Source organism: Salmo trutta, chromosome 4 (assembly GCF_901001165.1).
Source record: "Salmo trutta chromosome 4, fSalTru1.1, whole genome shotgun sequence".
NCBI lineage: Eukaryota > Metazoa > Chordata > Actinopteri > Salmoniformes > Salmonidae > Salmo > Salmo trutta.
Genome location: NC_042960.1, coordinates 25,333,800 through 25,355,887, shown reverse-complemented (window position 1 = coordinate 25,355,887; position 22,088 = coordinate 25,333,800). Strand labels below are relative to the sequence as shown.

Below are 22,088 nucleotides of genomic sequence, written 5' to 3'. Positions count from 1 at the left end.
ATAATTGGTACATACAGCTCAATCATGGCTTAAAATGTTTGAAGGGGGCTTGGAAAACACAATAAAATTGTCAAAAAATTCCATATATACTTATCCTTTAAACTTTAGTAGAAAAGTGGTGAAAACGCGTGTCAAATGAGTTTTTTGGTAAATGTTTTCATGGCTAGTTCCAATAGTTTACATGTAAACACTATAAAAAGTAATATGGGTGTTCCCTGAATTCTACTGATTGCAATGATATGTAATATGATATTCTGTTTTGTGTCACTTTTAAGAAGAATTAAAGGAAATCTGCCCTGTACACGTCACTAGGTAAAATCCCACTAGAATGTATTGTGTCCAGCAGAGAGACAGGTAACCCATTTTAACAAAATACTTTGATGAGTCCTTTCAGCCTTTACACAACTAAGTAAAAGTCTAAATAAAGATGTCTAACTATAGTGCCATTGCAGATATAACCTATTATACTCAGTAGTGTAGTGCTATTCATTTAGGTGCCGGAGTGCAAAAAAAATAAAATTAAGTCATTATTCAAGCGATAATGCCCGATAAGCCGGTGTTTGGAGGAAATATTGGCACGGGTGATATTACTTTTATGCATTGGGTTACCAACATATTCAAACAATGATTGACATATTTTCATTAAAATGTTATTTTGATTAATTTATTCATACTATTTCATCCTTCCACAAGATATAGTCCCGACACAAACCTAGGGTTGCTTTCCAAGCCGGCTGGTTGTTCGTTCTATCGGTTCGGTTGCCAAACAGGCTGACTACGTGAGCGTTGCAAAATAAATGTAGAAATCTATATTATTCAATTATTGCACCCACACTGCTCGCGCACGCCAGCGAGCGTCTGCATTGCCAAGGGCTAAAATAGAAGTCAGTTCTTTTTGTGACGCAGATCACGGTGCAAGTCCTGCCTTTCCCATCTCCTCATTGGTTTATAGAAGCAGGTACCCATGTACCATCTCCTCATTGGTTATACCCATATGGGGGAATGAAAGACAAATGAGGTTGGTGGCAGTAATGCACCTAATTTATGAAAGTTGCCAATCGCAATATAAAGTCCAGAGAAGAAAAAGCCTGGAAGGAGGAGAGATGACTAGAAACGATTCGGTTGACCGTTTTATGTGTGGATTAATTGTCGTAGAAGACCTTGTGCATTTCAGGTAAAATAACAACTCGATGTTTATATCCCAGGACAAATTAGCTAGCAACAGCAAGCTAGCTAAATAGGACAAATTAGCTAGGAAGTGCAAGCTAGCTAGCCATAAACGTTTAATGCTTTTCGACCTGTCCCCAAATTAATGTAATTGGTTAAGAGTTTGCTTTGATATTTTAACCTGCATGTCGTGATCGCGTTTGGTGTTGGGGGACAAAATGCATTTTGCACGATGGCGCACGCGCGCAGCCGGTTTGGGTTCCGTTAGACGCGACCCAGTTCCGAGTTTTCAGTTGTTTTGAATGCGGCAGAAGTCATGCTGGATTGACAGCGTGGCCAATGTTTTGAATGAAACGTACAAACAATGTAGGAACAGAAAGTAAAACATCACTGATAGATATTACTGATCATCAACAGATCCTCAGTGTCATGGTTGTGAACTGCTTGTTCACACACATCAGTATAGAGCAGCCGTTGTGCTTATTCATTAGTCTTACAGTTAGAAACAATTGACATTCATGGTCAGAAAACATGCGGAACAGCACAATTGCTGCTTTGAACAGTTACGTGAACAAAAGGAACAGCAAGTAAATAGTATCGCATAAGTCATTTAATGCTGATTTGCTCACAGAGACATTGATTGCTGAGAGTTCACCTTGTACAAAAATACAGGTCCCATGACCCTCATATAATGTTATTATTGGTTTATATTGCATCATAGGTGTTTGTCTGAGTCAGATGTTGAAGCCTGGAGTAGCAAACAGGCACAACTGTGGATACCAAACACATTGTAAAAACGTATATAAATGCTTTGTTCAATTCCTAATGTAGTTTGTAAACAGAATCTAATCTCATACAAAACTACAGGTCCCATGATGTTAGGTAGATTTTAAAAACAACAATCAGGTAACATGGTAGTGAAAAATATTGGGAAATGAATATTACAGTGTGTGCCAAAGTTAGGAGTTGGGTTCTGAAAGCTCAAATTATCAGAAATTGAGGCGATCTATGGTTACAACTACATGAATGAACAGATATTGGACTGACAACACTTGGACAAGGATTACATTTCCCATGTCACCCTGCGTACTCCGCAGTGACACGTAAATGGTGCGTTCAAGACAACTCGGAAACTCAGACATTTTTTACTTGGACATTCGTTGTAGAAAGAGGAGGCCAGAGTTTTCCCACTTGGAAAGAATCAGAATCAACCAATAGGAAGCTGTACGCCAGGGCCGTTCAATTATGGTCCTGGAGGGCCGAAAAACTTTTGTTTCTACCTGGTAGTTAATTGCACTCACCTGGTGTCCCAGGTCTCAATCAGTCTCTGATTAGAAGGATGAAACCCAGAAGTGCTTTGGCCCTCCATGACTGACATTGAACAGCCCTGCTCTACACAAATAACTTATGTTAATTTAAACTCTTGAGTTTCAGAATTGTCATGAATGCACCATAAGGCATGGCCAGGAAGGTAAAGCCTGAACAGTTTAAACCCTACATTACATTTGGTCCTCTACAGTAGGAATGTTAAGTGGTACTTCAGTGGCTTCCTCCATTTTCTTTCAGTCCATATCTTGATCACCCACACTCTGGCGAAGGTATTCCTCATAGAGCTTCTTCTGCAGGAAGGGAGAGAGATGCACAGTTAGTGGTCAAGCACACACAGCACTGCATGCTCACACACATACCACTGCATGGTCACACACACACACACACTACCTTCTTTGTCTTCACCACCTCCTGCACATAATCCAGCTTTTCCTGTAGCTGCCTCTTCTGTCGGCCAGAGAGAGTGGGCTGAATCCTGCAGAGATAGAGAGAGATGCTTTAGCCATAATAAATTGATAACTGGTGGTACTTGAACAAGATGCCGCAGTTTGTGAGTGTGCTCAGCTCTTACCTGAAGGAGAAGCGGGCAAGGATGAGGAGTAGGAAGGAGAGGAAGATGAGTCCACCACAACTGTAGAGCTGGTACTCCACGGACATGGAGTCAAACACTCTCACTACAGGAGCCTGTGGGGGGGCAGAGAGTCACACAAACACAAAAATTGCCGACTCCGTCTCACACACACACAACCACGGTCAGACTAACAACCCCCACCCCTTAACACTGTCTCTCTCTTACAAATACACTGACCAGGTAGAGAGAGAGGGCCTCGATGCCGTCATCCCCCAGGGCCATCTCTAGCAGCTCTTTGGAGAAGCTGCCCAGCACCAGGGCTGCCATCAGCATGAAGGGCACACTGAAGCCCAGAAGAGCCAACAAACAGCCCTTACAGCGCGCCCGCCGGTTATCTACACTGGTCTGCCTGAGGGAGAGAGAGAGGGGGGGGGTGGGGGAGGTTATTGTTGTGTTGGAAAGGAGAGAAGATCAGTGATGTGTGTGTGCTCGTGTGTGCGTCATCTACAATATCTATCCTCAGTCATACAGTCTTAATCAGCAAGTTGAGAATGAGTGTAGGTGTAAAAAAACACTGCATGAATGCGTGTGTTACCTGTCTTGGCTGAGTGTATCTGCAATGGCCTCAGTGATAAGCTCACAGTCCTTCTCTAGTGAGTTGAGTGTGTTCTGGACCGTCTGGTTGATGGTCTTCTCGATGGTGCGACATGCCTCCTCAATCTGGTTCACACAACGACTGGGCTGGGGTTGGGACAAGCAGGTGGAAGTGAAGTTCAAAACATATGTACATAGTATAAATGCATTTGATTTATTTAGCTAGGATAGTCCAAGATTGCCCAGGTTGGCACACCCAGTGACTGTCAGGTGCCGTGTACAAAAAGGTGGGTGCGGTGCGGTAGCTACCTTGTTGGGGTTGGGGACATAGATGGTAGGCATGTCAAAGCCACACTTGTTGAGTCCCGGCCGCTTGCACAGCTCCTGGACTATCTGCATCATCACCCTCTGAAAAAGCCAATCACGACAGGGATATATTTTCTGATTAGCTAATGTTTGAAACTTCGAGCTGGGAGCTGTTAGACTATAACAAACTGGCCAACTTCCTCCCAGCCCCTTGTCAACCTTGCTCATAATGTGGATATGTATAAGGTGTGTGTAATAGAGAATTTCCAGGTGAAATAAACACAAAAGCGGCCGTTGATAAAGTTTTTTAAAAAAGATCTATGTTTTAGTACAATTTGCATGAGGGAGAAACCTCCAGCACAGAAAATGTCTTCTGAGCCTTCCATGAGCTGGCCCTAATATCCCAAGCACATATGTTCTCTAAACACATAAAAGACAAGGCAGTGAATCACACACTCTCACAGAGTACAATAATAACCAGTGTGTCCTCGGAACTGGCACCTTTAGACTGGCGCCAACACTATCAGCAGATAGGTTATGGACAGTTCTCTTTCACGTCTGGCCTCCAAGTCTAGTGATTAAAAACCTTGCACGAACAGAATCATGTGTATTACAGAAAAGGAAAAGTATAATACATTGCGTTAATAACTTAAGTGAATATGAACTTTATTCATCTTAAATTTCCCACTACAGTGTGTGTACCTGTCTGTCCGACTCTCCCCCGGCCTCGTCGGCCTTGCTGAGGTACAAGCGCAGGCGGTCACCGTGCTTCTCGTTGAGCTTCTCCACGATGTTGAGGGTGCGCTTGCACAGCGCCTGGCCCATGGGGTCAAAGAACACCAGGATGAGGTCACACAGCTCGCCTGGGAGGGGACAGAGACGAGCCTGTTATGTTCTTCTCAACTAGCCAGATAGATAAACAAAAGCAAATCTTTACACACAGATGTTGTGTGTCATGATGAAACACATACAGAGATGAATATGAAAGCATGCGTTAACCTGTCAAGGTATAGGGGGCAGTATTTTCGATTTCGGATGAAAAGCGTGCCCAGAGTAAACTGCCTAATACTTGGGCCCAGAGTCAAATATTTGCATATTATTAGTAGATTTGGATAGAAAACACTCTGAAGTTTCTAAAACTGTGAATGATGTCTGTGAGTATAACAGAACTCATATGGCAGGCAAAAACCTGAGAAAAATCCAACCAGGAAGTGGGAAATCTGATGCTTGTAGTCTTTTCAAGTCATTGCCTATCTAACACATAGTGACTTAGGGTTCATTTTGCACTTCCTAAGGCTTCCACTAGATGTCAACAGTCTTTAGAACCTTCTTTCAGCCTTTTGCAGTGAACAGAGAGCTAACAAGAAGGCCGGGAAGTTGGTGACTCAGAAAATGACATGAGTTTAATGGCGCGCTTTCACGTGATGAGGTAGCTGTGTTCCATAACGTTTTTCAAGACATTGGAATCGTCCGGTTGGAATATTATTGAAGTTCTAAGTTAAAAAGGCCCTAAAGATTGATGCTATACAACGTTTGACATGTTTCAACGAACGTAAATATAACTTTTTTTGACTTTTCGTTGTGACATTTTCGGCGCGCTTCCTACATTTGGAGTAGCTTACTGAACGCGCAAACAACAAGGAGGTATTTGGACATAAATTATGGACTTTATCGAACAAAACAACATTTATTGTGGACCTGGGATTCCTGGAAGTGCCTTCTGATGAAGATCATCAAAGGTAAGTGAATATTTCTAATGCTATTTATGATTTTAGATGACTCCAAAATGGCGGGTATCTGTATTGTATGATGTATTTTTCTGAGCGCTGTACTCAGATTATTGCAGTGTGCTTTCCCCGTGAAGCTTTTTTGAAATCTGTCACAGCGGTTGCATTCAGATGTTCATCTATAATTCAGTTAACAGTTTAATATTTTATCAACGTTTATGATGAGTATTTTTGTAAATTGTTGTGCTGATTCACCGGCAGTTTGAGGAAAAATATTTTCTGAACATCACGCGCCAATGTAAAATGGGGTTTTTGGATATAAATATGAACTGAATTGAGTCCTAGGAGTGTCATCTGATGAAGATCGTCAAAGGTTAGTGCTTAATTTTAGCTGTATTTATGGTTTTTGTGACCCCTCTCCTGCTTGGAAAATGGCTGTGTGGTTTTTCTTGTGTTGGTACTGTCCTAACATAATCTAACTTTATGCTTTCGCCGTAAAGCCTTTTTGAAATCGGACAATGTGGTTGGATTAAGGAGAGGTTTATCTTTAAAATGGTGTAAAATAGTTGTATGTTTGAGAACTTTGAATTATGACACTGTTGTTTTGAATTTGGCGCTCTGATTTTTCACTGGCTGTTGAATAGTGTGAACCGTGGGTGCGACGGTAGCGTCCCACGTAGCCCTGAGGAGTTAAAGTCAAAAGTACAGTACCAGTCAAAAGTATGAACACCTACTCATCCGAGGGTTTTTCTTTATTTTTACTATTTTCTGCATTGTAGAATGATAGTGGAGACATCAAAGCTATGAAATAACACATGGAATCATGTAGGAACCAAAGAAGTGTTAAAACAAATCTAAATATATTTTAGATTCTTTAAAGTAGCCACTTGATGACAGCTTTGCGCATTCTCTCAACCAGCTTCGTGAGGAATGCTTTTCCAACAGTCTTAAAAGTAGTTCCCACATATGCTGAGCACTTTTTGGCTGCTTTTCCTTCACTCTGCGTTCCAACTCATCCCAAACCATCTCAATTAGGTTGAGGTCAGGTGATTGTGGAGGCCAGGTCATCTGATGCAGCACTCCATCACTCTCCTCCTTGGTCAAATAGCCCTTACACAGCCTGGAGGTGTGTTGGCTCATTGTCCTGTTGAAAAACAAATGATAGTCCCACTTAGCGCAAACCAGATGGGATGGTGTATCGCTGCAGAATGCTGTGGTAGCCATGCTGGTTAAGTGTGCCTTGAATTCTAAATAAATCACAGACAGTGTCACCAGCAAAGTACCCCCACCTCCATGCTTCACGGTGGGAACCACACATGCAGAGATCATCCGTTCACCTAGTCGGTGTCTCACAAAGACACGGCGGTTGGAACAAAAAATCTCATATTTGGACTCATAAGACCAAAGGACAGATTTCCACTGTCCATTGCTCGTGTTTCTTGGCCCAAGCAAGTCTCTTCTTATTATTGGTGTCCTTTAGTAGTGGTTTCTTTGCAGCAATTCAACCATGAAGGCATGATTCACACGGTGTCCTCTGAACAGTTGAGAGGTGTCTGTTACTTGAACTCTGTGAAGCATTTATTTGAGGCAGGTAACTCTAATGAACTTATCCTCTGCAGCAGAGGTAACTCTGGGTCTTCCTTTCCTGTGGCGGTCCTCATGAGCCAGTTTCATCATAGCGCTGATGGTTATTGCGACTGCAATTGAAGAAACTTTCAAAAGTTCTTGACATTTTTCTGATTGACTGACCTTCATGTCTTAAAGTAATAATGGACTGTCATTTCTCTTTGCTTATTTGAGCTGTTCTTGCCGTAATATGGACTTGATCTTTTATCAAATAGGGATATCTTCTGTATACTACCCCTACCTTGTCACAACACAACGAATTGGCTCAAACGCATTAAAAGGAACGAAATTCCACAAATTAACTTTGAACAAGGCACACCTGTTAACTGAAATGCATTCCAGGTGACTACCTCATGAAGCTGGTTGAGAGAATACCAAGAGTGTGCAAAGCTGTCATCAAGGCAAAGGGTGACTACTTTGGAGAATGTCCAATATAAAATATATTTTGATTTGTTTAATTTTTTTTTGGTTACTACATGATTCCGGATGTGTTATTTCATCTTTACTATTATTCTACAATGTAGAAAATAGTAAAAATAAAGAAAAACTCTTGAATGAGTAGGTGTGTCCAAACGTTTGACTGTTACTGTATATTCACAAAATTACACACCCTACACCACCATATTGTGGTGACCTACCCAGCCACATGATGGCCTGGTCCACATCGAAGGGGTACTTCATGTCCCCGTCCACCAGGCCAGGAGAGTCCACAAACGTCACTAGGCTGAAGCGTTTCTGCCGCGACGTGCAGATCTCAGTGCCCAGGTACTCAGACACACCTACAGGCAGAGAGCGAGAGCCCTTTACTTGAACGGTATTTTCATGCATTTCACTCAAAGTGCTGACTGATGTTTAGAATGGGTCAGGGGAAGGAGGTGTTTCCTGAGTCTTACTATGATGCAGACTAATGAGGTTGAATCAAGTCTGAAGTCTCACCCTTGATCTCGTGTAGAGGTTTGAAGTGTGGGTAAAGGTGCAGTGTGGCATTTCCCTGAAATACAGCAAGAAACAAAACAAAGTTTTCATTCTGCGAGAAAAACAAATATCCACAGATGTGAGCACTTACTCAGTGAAAAGGTAAAGCCCCTCAAAGTACCTCAACCAAAGTGCATGAATTGAGGAGCAAACTGAAGTGGAAATTCACTCAGAACTATACCAGCAGTACTCACTGTGAGAGACTCTCTCTTGCGCCCACTAGTAACAAAGCTGAAGCCTTGCGTCTCAATGGCCACTCCTGTACGCTGGATGTGCTCCTCCACATACCTGAGACAAAGTTACAGCAGGCATTAACAAGCACTCTCTCTGGCATTCATGTCCACACACAATGACACACATTAACAAAATGGCCCATGGGACATAATTACAATGACTGAAGCAAAAGGAAGCATAGGGGACAGTAAGTATCAGTGTACGGAAAAGTCCCAGTCCCTGATGGAATACTTTTCAAAGTGCATCCTTCTCTCTACCCCCTTTTGGCGTTGTCAATGGTAACCTTGATTTGATTGAACATTACCAGTTGATGAAGGAGCTCTTGCCAGCAGAGTGGTTGCCCATCAACATGACAGTGATCTTTTTCCTGGGTGCCAGCAGAGTCACGCCAACTGACTGGGCCACTGCTACCAGCCCTAGAATAGAGACAGCAGATGAGGGATGTGATCAGGACAATTAGCTAACGTTAGATAAGCGAACATCGGCTAGCTAGCTATGAGATAAATACTAGCTGTAAACTTGCGCATCGATTTGATGAGTTTCGCATAATGCTTATTTATCAAATCAAATGTATTTATATAGCCCTTCTTACATCAGCTGATATCTCAAAGTGCTGTACAGAAACCCAGCCTAAAACCCCAAACAGCAAGCAATGCAGGTTTATCAACTTTGTTAGTTTACTAGTATTAGCCGCTAAGCTATAGCTGACTAATCTAGCTACCGCAAGCTATTGCTAACAACTCCTGCTGGTAGTTACGTTAAAGCAACAATTCTAATTGAAATATTAACAAAGTGTCCTCCCCACCAGTTTCAGTAAAAAGCTGAGGGTTGTGGCTGGAGAAATACAACAACTTCAAATCCATAGACTACGCTATGTATGCAAGGGTTCTGATGGGGTTCAACTGTTGAACTAAGCTCAGTCATTTATACGTTACATTCTTCAGGAATCAATGGGTAGCTACATACCATAAATGTATAAGCAACTAAGTAGGGTCCCCCGCCAAATCATGTTTTAAATTGTGTAGATAATTCCCCCACGGCACAAAAAAAGATCCAAATCTAAATTCTATATCATAATCTGTTCAAAAGTGTTGGGCAGCCCCAGAAGTGACTCCTTAACTGTATACAATAATTTCCTCTGTGTTGTCTTAGGAATTCAGTATTCTCTATGTTGGTCTTGCCAACCCCCATTGTCACACCTCTGAGAAGCAAAGGTAACATCATGAAGCGCTGATACCTTTGTATATATAGTGTATGTGGACACCCCTTAGCAGTAGAATGGCCTTACTGAAGAGCTCAGTGACTTTCAACATGGCACCGTCATAGGATGCCACCTTTCCAACAAGTCGGTTTGTGGGGGACCAACTCCATATTAATGCCCATGATTTTGGAATGAGATGTTCGAAGAGCAGGTGTCCACATACACTACATGACCAAAAGTATCTGATTGGAGTTTAACTTTACAGTAGTACAATTGAATTCAAAACCTACGTTTTTGACCAAACAACTCAGATGCTTATAAAAGGGTCTAAGATTAAATTGTTCCTTCTCTTATTTGTTCCTGACCTGCTGTGATGAGATACTTTATTTCTCTCTCCAACCCATGGACTTTTGGGACATGGCCTTTCAGGCTTTGATTTCGCTCTCTCTGACCATGCTTAGAATTATGCCTTGTAATTCTTGTTAACGGCTTGTAACTTAAGCTTTATGCCTTGCATGGGAATCCATCCATTTCATAAAGTACTTAAATACACTTGTATTGAGAATTCTATTCCCAGACTTTTCTTCAATGCCTATTAGTGTAACTCAAGTCTCCTTGCATATTCCTATTTATACTATGGAGTCAGATAAAGATAATTAATTGAATGGGCTAATTGCTTAGTCTTATGAGTCGCATGTGAGGTGTGTATATATACACACACTAGGCAAAAAAAAACAAATGTCCTCTCACTGTCAACTGCGTTTATTTTCAGCAAACTTAACATGTGTAAATATTTGTATGAACATAACAGATTCAACAACAGACAAACTGAACAAGTTCCACAGACACGTGACTAACAGAAATTGAATAATGTGTCCCTGAACAAAAGGGGGGGGGGGGGGGGGGGGGGGGGGGGGGGGGGCAAAATCAAAAGTAACAGTCAGTCTCTGGTGTGGCCAGCTGCATTAAGTACTGCAAGTGCATCTCCTCCTCAGACTGCACCAGATGTGCCAGTTCTTGCTGTGAGATGTTACCCCACTCTTCCACCAAGGTACCTGCAAGTTCCCAGACATTTCTGGGGGGAATGGCCCAAGCCCTCCGATCCAACAGGTCCCAGACATGCTCAATGGGATTGAGATCCGGGCTCTAAGCTGGCCATGGCAGAACACTGACATTCCTGTCTTTCACGAAATCACGCACAGAACGAGCAGTATAGCTGGTGGCATTGTCATGCTGGAGGGTCATGTCAGGATGAGCCTGCAGGAAGGGTACCACGAGGGAGGAGGATGTCTTCCCTGTAACGCACAGCGTTGAGATTGCCTGCAATGATATCAAGCTCAGTCTGATGATGCTGTGACACACTGCCACCTCCAAATGGATCCCGCTCCAGAGTACAGGCCTCGGTGTAACGCTCATTCCTTCAACGATAAACGCGAATCCGACCATCACCCCTGGTGAGACAAAACCACAACTTGTCAGTGAAGAGCACTTTTTGCCGGTCCTGTCTGGTCCAACGACAGTGGGTTTGTGCCCATAGGCGACGTTGCCGGTGATGTCTGGTGAGGACCTGCCTTATAACAGGCCGACAAGCCCTCAGTCCAGCCTCAGCCTATTGTGGACAGTCTGAGCACTGATGGAGGGATTGTGCGTTCCTGGTGTAACTCGGGCAGTTGTTGCCATCCTGTACCTGTACCGCAGGTGTGATGTTTGGATGTACCGATGCTGTGCAGGTTTTTTTACACATGGTCTGCCACTGTGATGGCGATCAGCTGTCCGTCCTGTCTCCCTGTAGCTCTGTCTTAGGCGTTGCAATTAATTGCCCTGGCCACATCTGCAGTCCTCATGCCTCCTTGCAGCATGCCTAAGGCATGTTCACGCAGATGAGCAGGGACCATGGGCATCTTTCTTTTGGTATTTTTCCAGAGTCAGTAGAATGGCCTCTACTGTCCTACGTTTTCATAACTGTGACCTTAATTGCCTACCTTCTGTAAGCTGTTAGTGTCTTAACGACCGTTCCACAGGTGCATGTTCATTTATTGTTTATGGTTCATTGAACAAGCATGGTAAACAGTGTTTAAACCCTTTACAATGAAGATCTGTGAAGTTATTTGGATTTTTAGAAATTATCTTTGAAAGACAGGGTCCTGAGAAAGGGATTGTTTTTTTGTTGAGTATATAATATACTGCATATTCACATATCAAATATTACTGCCCACTACAGTTAATGGTGACCCCGACGTAATATATCTTACGGATCATTTGGAGTTTATTTCATTCGATTCCCCGAGATATAGATATATCTATATCTATCGAACACATGCATGATGGAGAATATGCAAGCAATAGATATGTTTGAGTTACGGCAATCTCGAATTAATGATTTGATCAAGAAAGGCAAGAATGGTGTGACATTTAATTGACTAGGGATGAAATTTTTCATTATTGGCAATATGTTGGCATGCATAAGAAAGAAAAAAAATCAAAGTTGTTAATTCTATAGCTTGTGTTTATACTTGGAAAAAGTGAATTGTGACACAGCAAACTAGTGTTGAACATGCTTGATATGACTGAAGTCCCAGAGGACATCAGAGCGCAAAATAGAGCAGTTGCAATCAGAACTTCAAGCATGCGAAAAAGAGCATGATTTGACAAGGTCATTTCTACATGATGCAGAGAGATTCGTTATAACAGGGCACAAATAATCTCCAAAGTGATTTGTTGGAGTGACGTTGTTGGAACCTAGACTGAGGAAATCCTAACTCGTCATAAAATGCAGAAATCTTGGGATTTAGGTAGAGGAAGACCGTCTCGATTCTTATTGCAACATAGAAGCTCAATCTACCCTAAAACTTAGGATGTTGATTATTTGACGATGTGTTAATCATTTCTTCCTTTGCAACTCAATTTCTATATCCATATGTGATGGTTATATAGGTTACTTTTGTGAATGTGCTTTCTTTAATGTACACAGATTGCTAGATAAACTAATGCCTCATTTAAAAAACACAGTTTATTTTCCTATGCGTGGTGCATATGGCCAATGTATAGAAGTGTGCGCGCTATGGAAAGTCATTGCTTTGTTTGTCACAAAATGGCCTTAGAACTTTCACCATTGATAATGTTGGGTTCTGTAAAACAGATGCTAATACATTTACAAATTGCTTGTGAAACAACTGAACTTACACTAATTCTCACACAGACTAGAATTTGTCAGATTTATTTTTCAGTTGCTTGAAAGTTGTGATTTAACTTCAAGAATTGTTCTTGATTATTTAAAAATTCGGCTTATTTTGTTAATTTTCAAAGATAATCAATTTGCTCTCAAAGGGAGGAGTTTCCAAGTTGTGTTTTAAATATACTGTCTTCATGAAAGTGATCTTTGATCATCTTTTATGTCCAGTACTAGTCAAAAGTTTGGACACACCTACTCATTCAAGGGTTTTTCTTTATTTTTTACATTGTAGAATAATAGTGAAGGCATCAAAAACTATGAAATAACATATGGAATCATGTAGTAACCAACATTTTTTTTTAAATAAAGTGTTAAATACAAATATATTTGAGATTCTTCAAAGTAGCCACCTTGATGAAAGCTTTAAACACTCTTGCCATTCTCTCAACCAGCTTCACGAGGAATGCTTTTCCAACAGTCTTGAAGGAGTTCCCACATATGCTGAGCACTTGTTGGCTGCTTTTCCTTCACTCTGCAGTCCAACCCATCCCAAAACATCTCAATTAGGTTGAGATGGGGTTATTGTGGAGGCCAGGTCATTTAATGACGCACTCCATCACTCTCCTTCTTGGTCAAATAGCCCTTACACAGCCTGGAGGTGTGTTGGGTCATTGTCCTGTTGAAAAACAAATTATACTCCCACTAAGCCCAAACCAGATGGGATGGCGTATTGCTGCAGAATGCTGTGTTAGCCATGCTGTTTAAGTGTGCCTTGAATTCTAAATAAATCACCGACAAGGACCCAAAAAAAGCCGATACATCTGACTTTTAATTATTCGTTTTTATATATTTGTAATAATGAGTTACTACAATAATGAATGAAAAATGAACCCTTCTATTTTAACTGAATATAATACATAAAATCTAATTTAGTCTCATATAAATAACAAAACATGCTCAATTTGGTTTAAATAATGCAAAAAACAGTGTTGGAGAAGGAAGTAAAAGTGCAATATGTGCCATGTAAAAAAGCTAACGTTTAAGTTAAACTCAGAACATGAGAACATATGAAAGCTGGTGGTTCCTTTTAACATGAGTCTTATTAGTTATTATAGGACTATTTCTCTCTGTACCATGTGTATTTCATATACCTTTGACTATTGGATGTTCTTATAGGCACTTTAGTATTGCCAGCCTTATCTCGGGATTTGATGGGCTTGAAGTCATAAACAGTGCTGTGCATCAAGCATTGCTAAGAGCTGCTGGCAAACGCAGTAAAGTGCTGTTTGAATGAATGCTTATGAGCCTGCTGCTGCCTACCACCACTCAGACTGCTCTATCAAATGATAGACTTAATTATAATAAACGCACAGAAATACAAGCCTTAGGTTCTTAATATGGTCAAATCCGGAAACTATCATTTTGAAAAACAAAACGTTTATTCTTTCAGTGAAATACAGAAACGTTCCGTATTTTAACAAACGGGTGGAAACTAAGTCTAAATATTGCTGTTACATGTGATTCGATGATAAATTAACAGGTACCACATTGCTTATATGCAATGCAGGACAAGCTAGTTAACCTAGTAATATCAACTATGTGTAGTTAACTAGTGATTATGTGAAGATTTCTTATAGTTTTTTTTTTATATAAGTTTAATGCTAGCAACTTAGGTCTTTTTGATGCTGCACTCGCGTAACATGTGGTCAGCCTGCCACACAGTCTCCTCGTGGATTACAATGTAATCGGCATCAAAAAAGGCAGATTATCGATTGTTATGAAAACTTGAAATCGGCCATTCCGATTAATCGGTCGACCTCTAGCATGTACGTACGGTCACGTGGGGACGACGTCATCACTGCACTTATTGATGAAGCCAGTGACTGATGTGGTGTACTCCTCAATGCCATCGGAAGAATCCCGGAACATATTCCAGTCTGTGCTATCAAAACAGTCCTGTAGCTTAGCATCTGTGTCATCTGACCACTTCTTTATTGACCAAGTCACTGGTGCTTCCTGCTTTCATTTAAACAACAATTAGAAGGATAGAATTATGGTCAGATTTGCCAAATGGAGGGCGAGCTTTGTACGCGTCTGTGTGGCGTAAAGGTGGTCTAGAGTTTTTTTCCCCCTCTGGTTGCACATTTAACATGCTGGTAGAAATGAGGTAAAACGGATTTAAGTTTCCCTGCATTAAAGTCCCCGGCCACTAGGAGCGCACATTTTGGTTCATGTCAATGCAGAGCTATACGGAGCCCTCCGCATTGCAAAAAACATTTGAGAGGTGCACGGCGATGCGGTACGGAGTTCAATTTGGCCTCTGCGTGCCTCTGGAGGCTACGCAATTGCGTTACACGATCCATACGGCGCCTCCAACCACATTTTCAGATCAAGCATAAATTGGTTCTTATCCATAAGATAGTGTATTTGTCATTTAGGGAACTATCGCTTTAACAAATGTGTGATGAACATGAATTAATATATTTTATGTCATTATTTATCCATTAATGTATGTACTTCTCTATTGAAATCCTTTTAACATTATGTGCCACATAGAAGCTTATGGCTGAGCCCAGATTGAAGAAAAATAATACATACAAAACATTTTGGGGGCCAGGGCTAAGCCAGGGTTTCCCAAACCAGTGTTGCCAACTTAGCGACTTTGTCGCTATATTTAGCGAGTATTCAGACCCCTCTAGCGACATTTTCAAAAAAAATCAACTAGCGACATATCTAGAGACTTTTTCTGGTGTTATTGGAGACTTTGAGACTCTGACGTGAAAGCACATATTGTTCTTACTCTTCTCAACGAGCAGCGGGTGCTGCCATGGGCCCCACCCCCATCCCAAAGTTCTCACGCAGCAGTCCCTCCCAGATGCAGTCAGAGCAGGAGATGTTCACCCCTCCACGTCCAGACTGCATATGAATCGCGCATGCGGGAAGCCGCCGCTGGCTGATCCCGCCCTGGCTTACTTTCAGGGTGGGATGTAAATGTAAAATGTTCTTTTGTCTAAAATAAATCACTGCACAAAAATAAGTCACTGCATTTGACTCACACAGCCTCAGTCATTTACTCATCTTGTCCACTGTGTGTGTGCCTCTGTGACATAAGCTAAACATCTAGCTGGCTAGCTCATCATGTCTCAGTCTAAACTGTACACTCAAAAATACAGAAAGGAGTGGGAATCAAACCCTGAATTCAAAGGCTGGTTGAAGCCGTTTATACGAGATGATACACAGGCATACTGCCTATATTGTAAGGCTGATTTCTACGCCAAACTTAGTGATGAAAAACCCCCCAAAAAACACATGACAACTCAAAAACATACTCAAAAGAGACAGCCTTAACAGTTCCACCCAAAACAAGCTGCCATTTATGGTTAAAAAAAAATGTACTCTGCAAAAAAGGCTGAGGCCACCAAGGCATTAGCTATCGCTGAACACTGTTCCATGCTGGCATGTGATCACATTGGAGAAGTGTGTAGAGCTGCTTTCTCAGACTCCACTGCTGCTACCCACTTCAAAATGCACAGGACAAAGTGCACAGAAATGATTAATGGTGTTCTAGCACCAAACTTTCTGAAAAAGTTGGTCGCAGATGTGGGAGACCAGTGTTTCAGCCTCCTCCTCGATGAGTCCACGGATGTAAGTGTTTCTGGGGGGGTTGTGATAAGGTACTTTAGTGACACCAAGCAGACAATTGTATCAACATTTCTGGGGCTTGTTGAGTTGGAGGGAGGAGATGCCAAATCTATAGCCCGTGCTGTTGTGGATTTCCTCGAGAAGTGTTGTCTTAAAAAAAGAGAAACTCCTGGGGATAGGGACTGACAATGCCTCTTATGACGGGGATTAACAATGGGGTCCATAAAGTGCTGAAGGAGGAGTATGGCCTCATATCTGTTTCTTATTTGCTGTGTGTGCCACTATCTGCAGCTTGCTGTAAGTCATCCTTCCAATGACACCATCCCCCGTAGTGTGGAGTACTTGGTACAAGAGACTTATAACTGGTTTTCAGTGTCTCCAAAGTGCAGGGAGGCCTACAAGGCCATATATGAGACCAACTGTGGGGAGAAACCTTTAGATAACCAAGGTGTGTGCCACACGTTGGCTCTGCATTAAACCCGCGGTTTCACGCATTTTGGACCAGTGGGAGGAGCTTAGGCTGCATTTCACAATCAGCAAGTGCAGTGAACCAAAATTACAATGACCCATAATTTCTGTGAGCCAGCACAGCCTGTGTGTGTGTGTGTGTGTGTGTGTGTGTGTGTGGAGGGGGGTCTAAAAAATATATTTTTTAAACAATTAACCTGAATTAGGGCCAGGCTAATTACCATAATTTTCTCACATTGCCATTGACAGTTTTTTCTATTGTCTCTTTTTGGTCCATTTAGATTGTTAATGTAGATTGTATAGGCTCCTAAGTGGACCATAAGGTTAAAAACCAAACCCAAATTAAGAAAAATTAAATAACAAATAAAATAAAAAAATAAGTAACTCCGCCATTGTCTCTTTTGGGTCACTTTTGCCGGTCCCAAGCCCGGATAAAGGAGGAGGGTTGGAATTGTGACATAAAAAAAAAAAATCGACAGAATAAAGTTCATTTGAAGTTCTAAACATATTTAGGGTGTTTTTTGTTTTTTTACTCACTTTTTGTCTCTCCCACATTTCAACAGGAATCTGTTCCAAAAACGTCGTAAATAACAAGGTTGTACAGCGGGCGAATAAGATACCGGGTAGGGAGTGGGGTATTTCATTACATTTTTCACTCACCACGTTCATTACGAAAAATGTCTGTCCTCACTCTGGTAACCTATGGACAAACATTAAGAATAAGCTACGTGGTGAGTTGATGCTTATTCGGCAGCTAGTTATATTGATCGTGCTAACTTACTTTATATGCGTTATTTGTTGGCAACCTTGTACTTTACGAAGCTTCTGTTACAGATTCCTGTTGGAACGTTCCACAAATTATACCCACCCGGATCAATGAGTCATACCAAATATAGCTAGCTAGACATACAGGCTGAATGACATTCCGACAGCAAATGCCTGTTGAAATTGGTTGACCTCTTCATTTGATCAGACATTAGCTAGCAATCTAACTCACCACTGTCGGCATCGATGTACAACTGATGACAGTCTCGTAAAATGCGCTCATCGCAAGACACACTGCCAGATAACAAGTCGGCATTTGCCGCGATTCGGCTCTTGATTTTCCCAGACATTGCAAAACGTTAATCCAAACGTATGAATGGAAAATAATAAATGTTGCTTTAAACTAGAACACTATTAGCTAGCTACTCATTCAATTTCAGACAGATCTAAATTGCCCCTCTTCTTACTCCGTCTAAATTTAAATCACCCCGGTCCGTTGTAGAGGAACGTCGGAGCCACGTAGTCAACCAGTATATGCACAGCCTTTCGGGTAGTGTAGTTCCTGGTTCTTTTCTTTGGTATCATGACGTTTGCACGTGCCATCAGCTACAGTGCAGTAGTGTGTGGTCAGTCATGTTACATTTTGTAATACAAAAAAAAGGACAACATTTCACCACCAACTAACCCTAAACATACATACCAAAGTATAATACTTGATATGTCTTTACATAACACTTGGCTTCACCATTTTGGTGTCAGGGAGTAACAAAGGAACAATGAGAGCATGTCTTCTTTTGAGCAAACCATGTTCCCATCAGCCCTGATTACAGAGGGAGTGGTTACAAAGTAGTCATTGGTGGACACCACTTTTTTTTTGTTACTCCCTGACCAAGGTCATGATGCCAAAACAGTGATTGTGCTGCAGGGCCTTGCTCTGGCAAATCCTCTTGAACGTGAGGACAGTGTCCCCACTTGAGGTCCCACTACCTCAAAATTCCATCACTATATTCTACTAAACCTTGCACCAACATCAGTGCGAATCATCTTAGTCCTTCGGCCAAACACGGTTTCCTTGGTTACCAGTGAGCATGCCTCTCCTTAGCGGCCACCTCCAACACCCGCTTGCATTGGGAGCTCGCTCAAACTGTTACCTAGGCAACCAGAACAAGAATCTACATTTCAGAGAAACAGCAATGTATGTACAAATAAAGAGCTGAATGGGGAACAATTATAAGTATAAGGAAACAAGTTGCATGCTATCCTGCTGTGATAATAGCCAAATCCTTATTGTTTTCATTGAATTTTGTCAACATTGTTTCTGCATAGATAAGACTGCCTTAACGTTCTGTTTATTAGTGTCTGTAATATTATAAGAGTAATCATTGATATAGCAGTATCATCATGGAAGTTAACAGCAACCGTTTCCATCCAAGAGTTGTCATCTTTTCTTGGGTTATCTACATAGCCATTATAAACCTAAGAAGTAGATGAGGGACAGAGAGAGAGAAAGAAAACACGTGTTTTATGTCAACTAAACAAAGAAATACAAAATGAAAAATATAAGTAGTGTTCCTCATAAAACATATGAGGAAATGAAGTTATTTCTAGCCTGCTGATCTCCAGACCCAGCGAGTTGAACAGCTGAGTGATGTGCTCGTGGATCTGCTCTCTGTCCTGGGAGGAAGCTGCCAGGGAGTTCAGGGCCTCCTCAGAGAACTCACGCTGCAGGGTGAGGGACACCAGCTCCTCCGGGTCTACCATACCCTACACACACATCATCATCCATAAGAATACAGTGAGGTGTAGAGCCATGGTTGATGCCCTATGCTCCCAAGATGGCCAAGATGATACAGTGATACAGATGTTCAGAACAGGTGAGAAAGAGGAGGGAGTAGCAGGTGAGAAAGAGGAGGAAAGAGCAGGTTATTTTATATTATATATATATATTTTACACCTTTATTTTACACCTATATTTTACACCTTTATTGAACTAGGCAAGTCAGTTAAGAACAATTTACAATGACAGCGTACCAAATGGCAAAAGGCCTCCTGTGGGGATGGGGGATTAAAAAAACAACCAAAAATATATAGGACAAAACACACATCACGACAAGCGAGACACCACAACACTACATAAAGAGAGACCCAAGACAACAACATAGCATGGCAGCAACACATGACAACACAGCATGGTAGCAACACAACATGGCAGCAGCACAAAACATGGTACAAACATTATTGGGCACAGACAACAGCACAAAGGGCAAGAAGGTAGAGACAACAATACATCACGCAAAGCAGCCACAACTGTCAGTTAGAGTTCCCATGATGAGTCTTTGAATGAAGAGATGAAGATAAAACTGTCCAGTTTGAGTGTTTGTAGCAGCTCGTTCCAGTCACTAGCTGCAGCGAACTGAAAAGACGAGCGACCCAGGAATGTGTGTGCTTTGGGGAACTTTAACAGAATGTGACTGGCAAAACAGGTGTTGTATGTGGAGGATGAGGGTTAGACAAAGGAGGGAGGAAGGAAGGAGTTTAAAGAATCCCACTGGCCCTGGGATGGCCCATTCCCCACAGTCTCTCCTCTTGATGGACACAAACTGCAGGATTGGCAGTTTGGACACTGGGTGCGACACTTGGTGTCCAGCTGAGTCTCTCTTCCACCTGTAGGGCGGTGACACATACAGTAGAGACAGGTTAAACTACAGAGACTACAGTATGCAAATCTACCCCTAACTCCATAGGCCAGGGGTATTCAACTCTTACCCCCCGAGCCTGCTGGTTTTTTGTTCTACCTAATAATTGCACACACCTGGTGTCCCTGGTCTAAATCAGTCCTTGATTATAAGGGAACAATGAAAAAATGCAGTGGCACTGGCTTCAAGGTCCAGAGTTGAGTTTGAGAGTCATAGAGATGTAACCAATATGGTGAGGATTCCAAAAAGCCTTTCAGAGGGCAAGGTCAGGGTGGAGCTACCTGGGTTGGGGGCCATTCCATTTAAATTCCAGTCAATCCAGAAAGTACACTGAAATCTTAAAAAAAAAATACATTTCAATTTGGAACATTTATAATTTGGTTTACTTTCTGAATTGACCACAACCCTGGATACTACCATATTGCTTACACAAATTCTCTTGCCTAGGGGGTAGGGGTGGCCAAAATTGGGTACAGGATTTGGTTTGACTTTAAAGAAAGTTTGTGGCAAGGTTAGGGTTAAGTTATCTGAAAAGTAGGTGCATAGTTTAAGAGTTGATGGAATAAAGTGTGAATGTTACCTGGTAGCAATCGGATCTGCTGCGTGATTGGGTCCTCACCGTCCAGCAAACCTCTCCCAATCAAACCAGTGCGGCCGCGAGGATTTCTAGAGGGGGCCAGGGGTTAGCTTACGAATGATGATTTGTATACAGAATCAATTATTTCAAATTGATACGAGGTCATATACATGTAGAACTCTGTAGCAAAACACGACTTACCCAGCTAGCAATGAGGAATCGGCCCAGAAGCGGAACTGATTGATTCGGCCCGGAATCGGGTGTCGGACTCGGCCCAGAATCAAAATGAATGACTGCCCAGAATCGGCCCAAGTACATTGGGCCGTTTCCGTCTACAGGAATTCAGACAACTTTGCCGGCATCTTACCAGAATCCCCCCAGAAGTGGCCCGATGCAAATTTAAATAAATATATACAAAATTACCCGATTTAGTCATTTTAAATATTACTATTATACATTTTAGAAATACAAATTATACACATCCACAAAAAAAATTATATGTCAGAGGAAACACCATACACCTGGTGACCGTGCATGTTCCTGGCCCGTCACAGGAGTCGCTACAGCGCGATGGGACAAGGACATCCCAGCCGGCGAAACCCTCCCCTAACTCGGACGATGCTGGACCAATTGTGCGTCACCTCATGTGTCTCCCGGTCATGGCTGGCACGGTTCTCGAACCAGCATCCGCTGCACCACTCGGGAGGCTCCACCCACAAAATTAATGCTTATTAATTGCCTTTCACAAAGTATCAAAATTCTAAAATACTACGCAGGACTCTTAAAGAATTTAATTTAAATGTTAATTGTATTTTTTGATCACAGAAACAATGAGAAAATATGGAAAAATAAATAATGAAATGTTAATTATATAAAGCAGCCCGTGTAATCATCAGCCAAGTAGCCCCAATCGGCCCGAGCCCAAAGTAATACATTTGGGCCAGATAACTCTCACCGGAATCGGCCCGAGCTCAACCCCCGCATCCTAGCCAAAAGTAATACTGCCGAAGGCGGCCCAGACTCGGGCCACATAACGTC

General features: G+C 41.9%; 2 protein-coding genes across 2 annotated transcripts; both read right to left on the bottom strand.

Annotated features, from left to right (window-relative positions):
• Window positions 1–1,759: 1,759 nt before the first annotated feature.
• Window positions 1,760–18,264, bottom strand: LOC115192137 (uncharacterized). Its single transcript, XM_029750308.1, has 12 exons — window positions 18,010–18,264; window positions 8,834–8,945; window positions 8,490–8,583; window positions 8,257–8,311; window positions 7,959–8,099; window positions 4,670–4,830; window positions 3,971–4,069; window positions 3,663–3,808; window positions 3,305–3,476; window positions 3,068–3,180; window positions 2,887–2,971; window positions 1,760–2,786 (listed from the first exon to the last, which is right to left on the bottom strand). The coding sequence occupies exons 1-12, from the start codon at window positions 18,125–18,127 to the stop codon at window positions 2,730–2,732; spliced, it is 1,353 nt and encodes a 450-aa protein (XP_029606168.1). The 5' UTR covers window positions 18,128–18,264; the 3' UTR covers window positions 1,760–2,729.
• On the bottom strand, window positions 18,127–22,034 carry LOC115191629 (ADP-ribose pyrophosphatase, mitochondrial-like). The gene is given in 6 exon segments (XM_029749416.1): window positions 18,127–19,253; window positions 19,395–19,541; window positions 20,327–20,441; window positions 21,054–21,099; window positions 21,102–21,139; window positions 22,006–22,034. Coding segments are annotated over 6 exon segments (558 nt in total). The 3' UTR covers window positions 18,127–19,070.
• Between the last annotated feature and the right edge of the window lie 54 nt (window positions 22,035–22,088).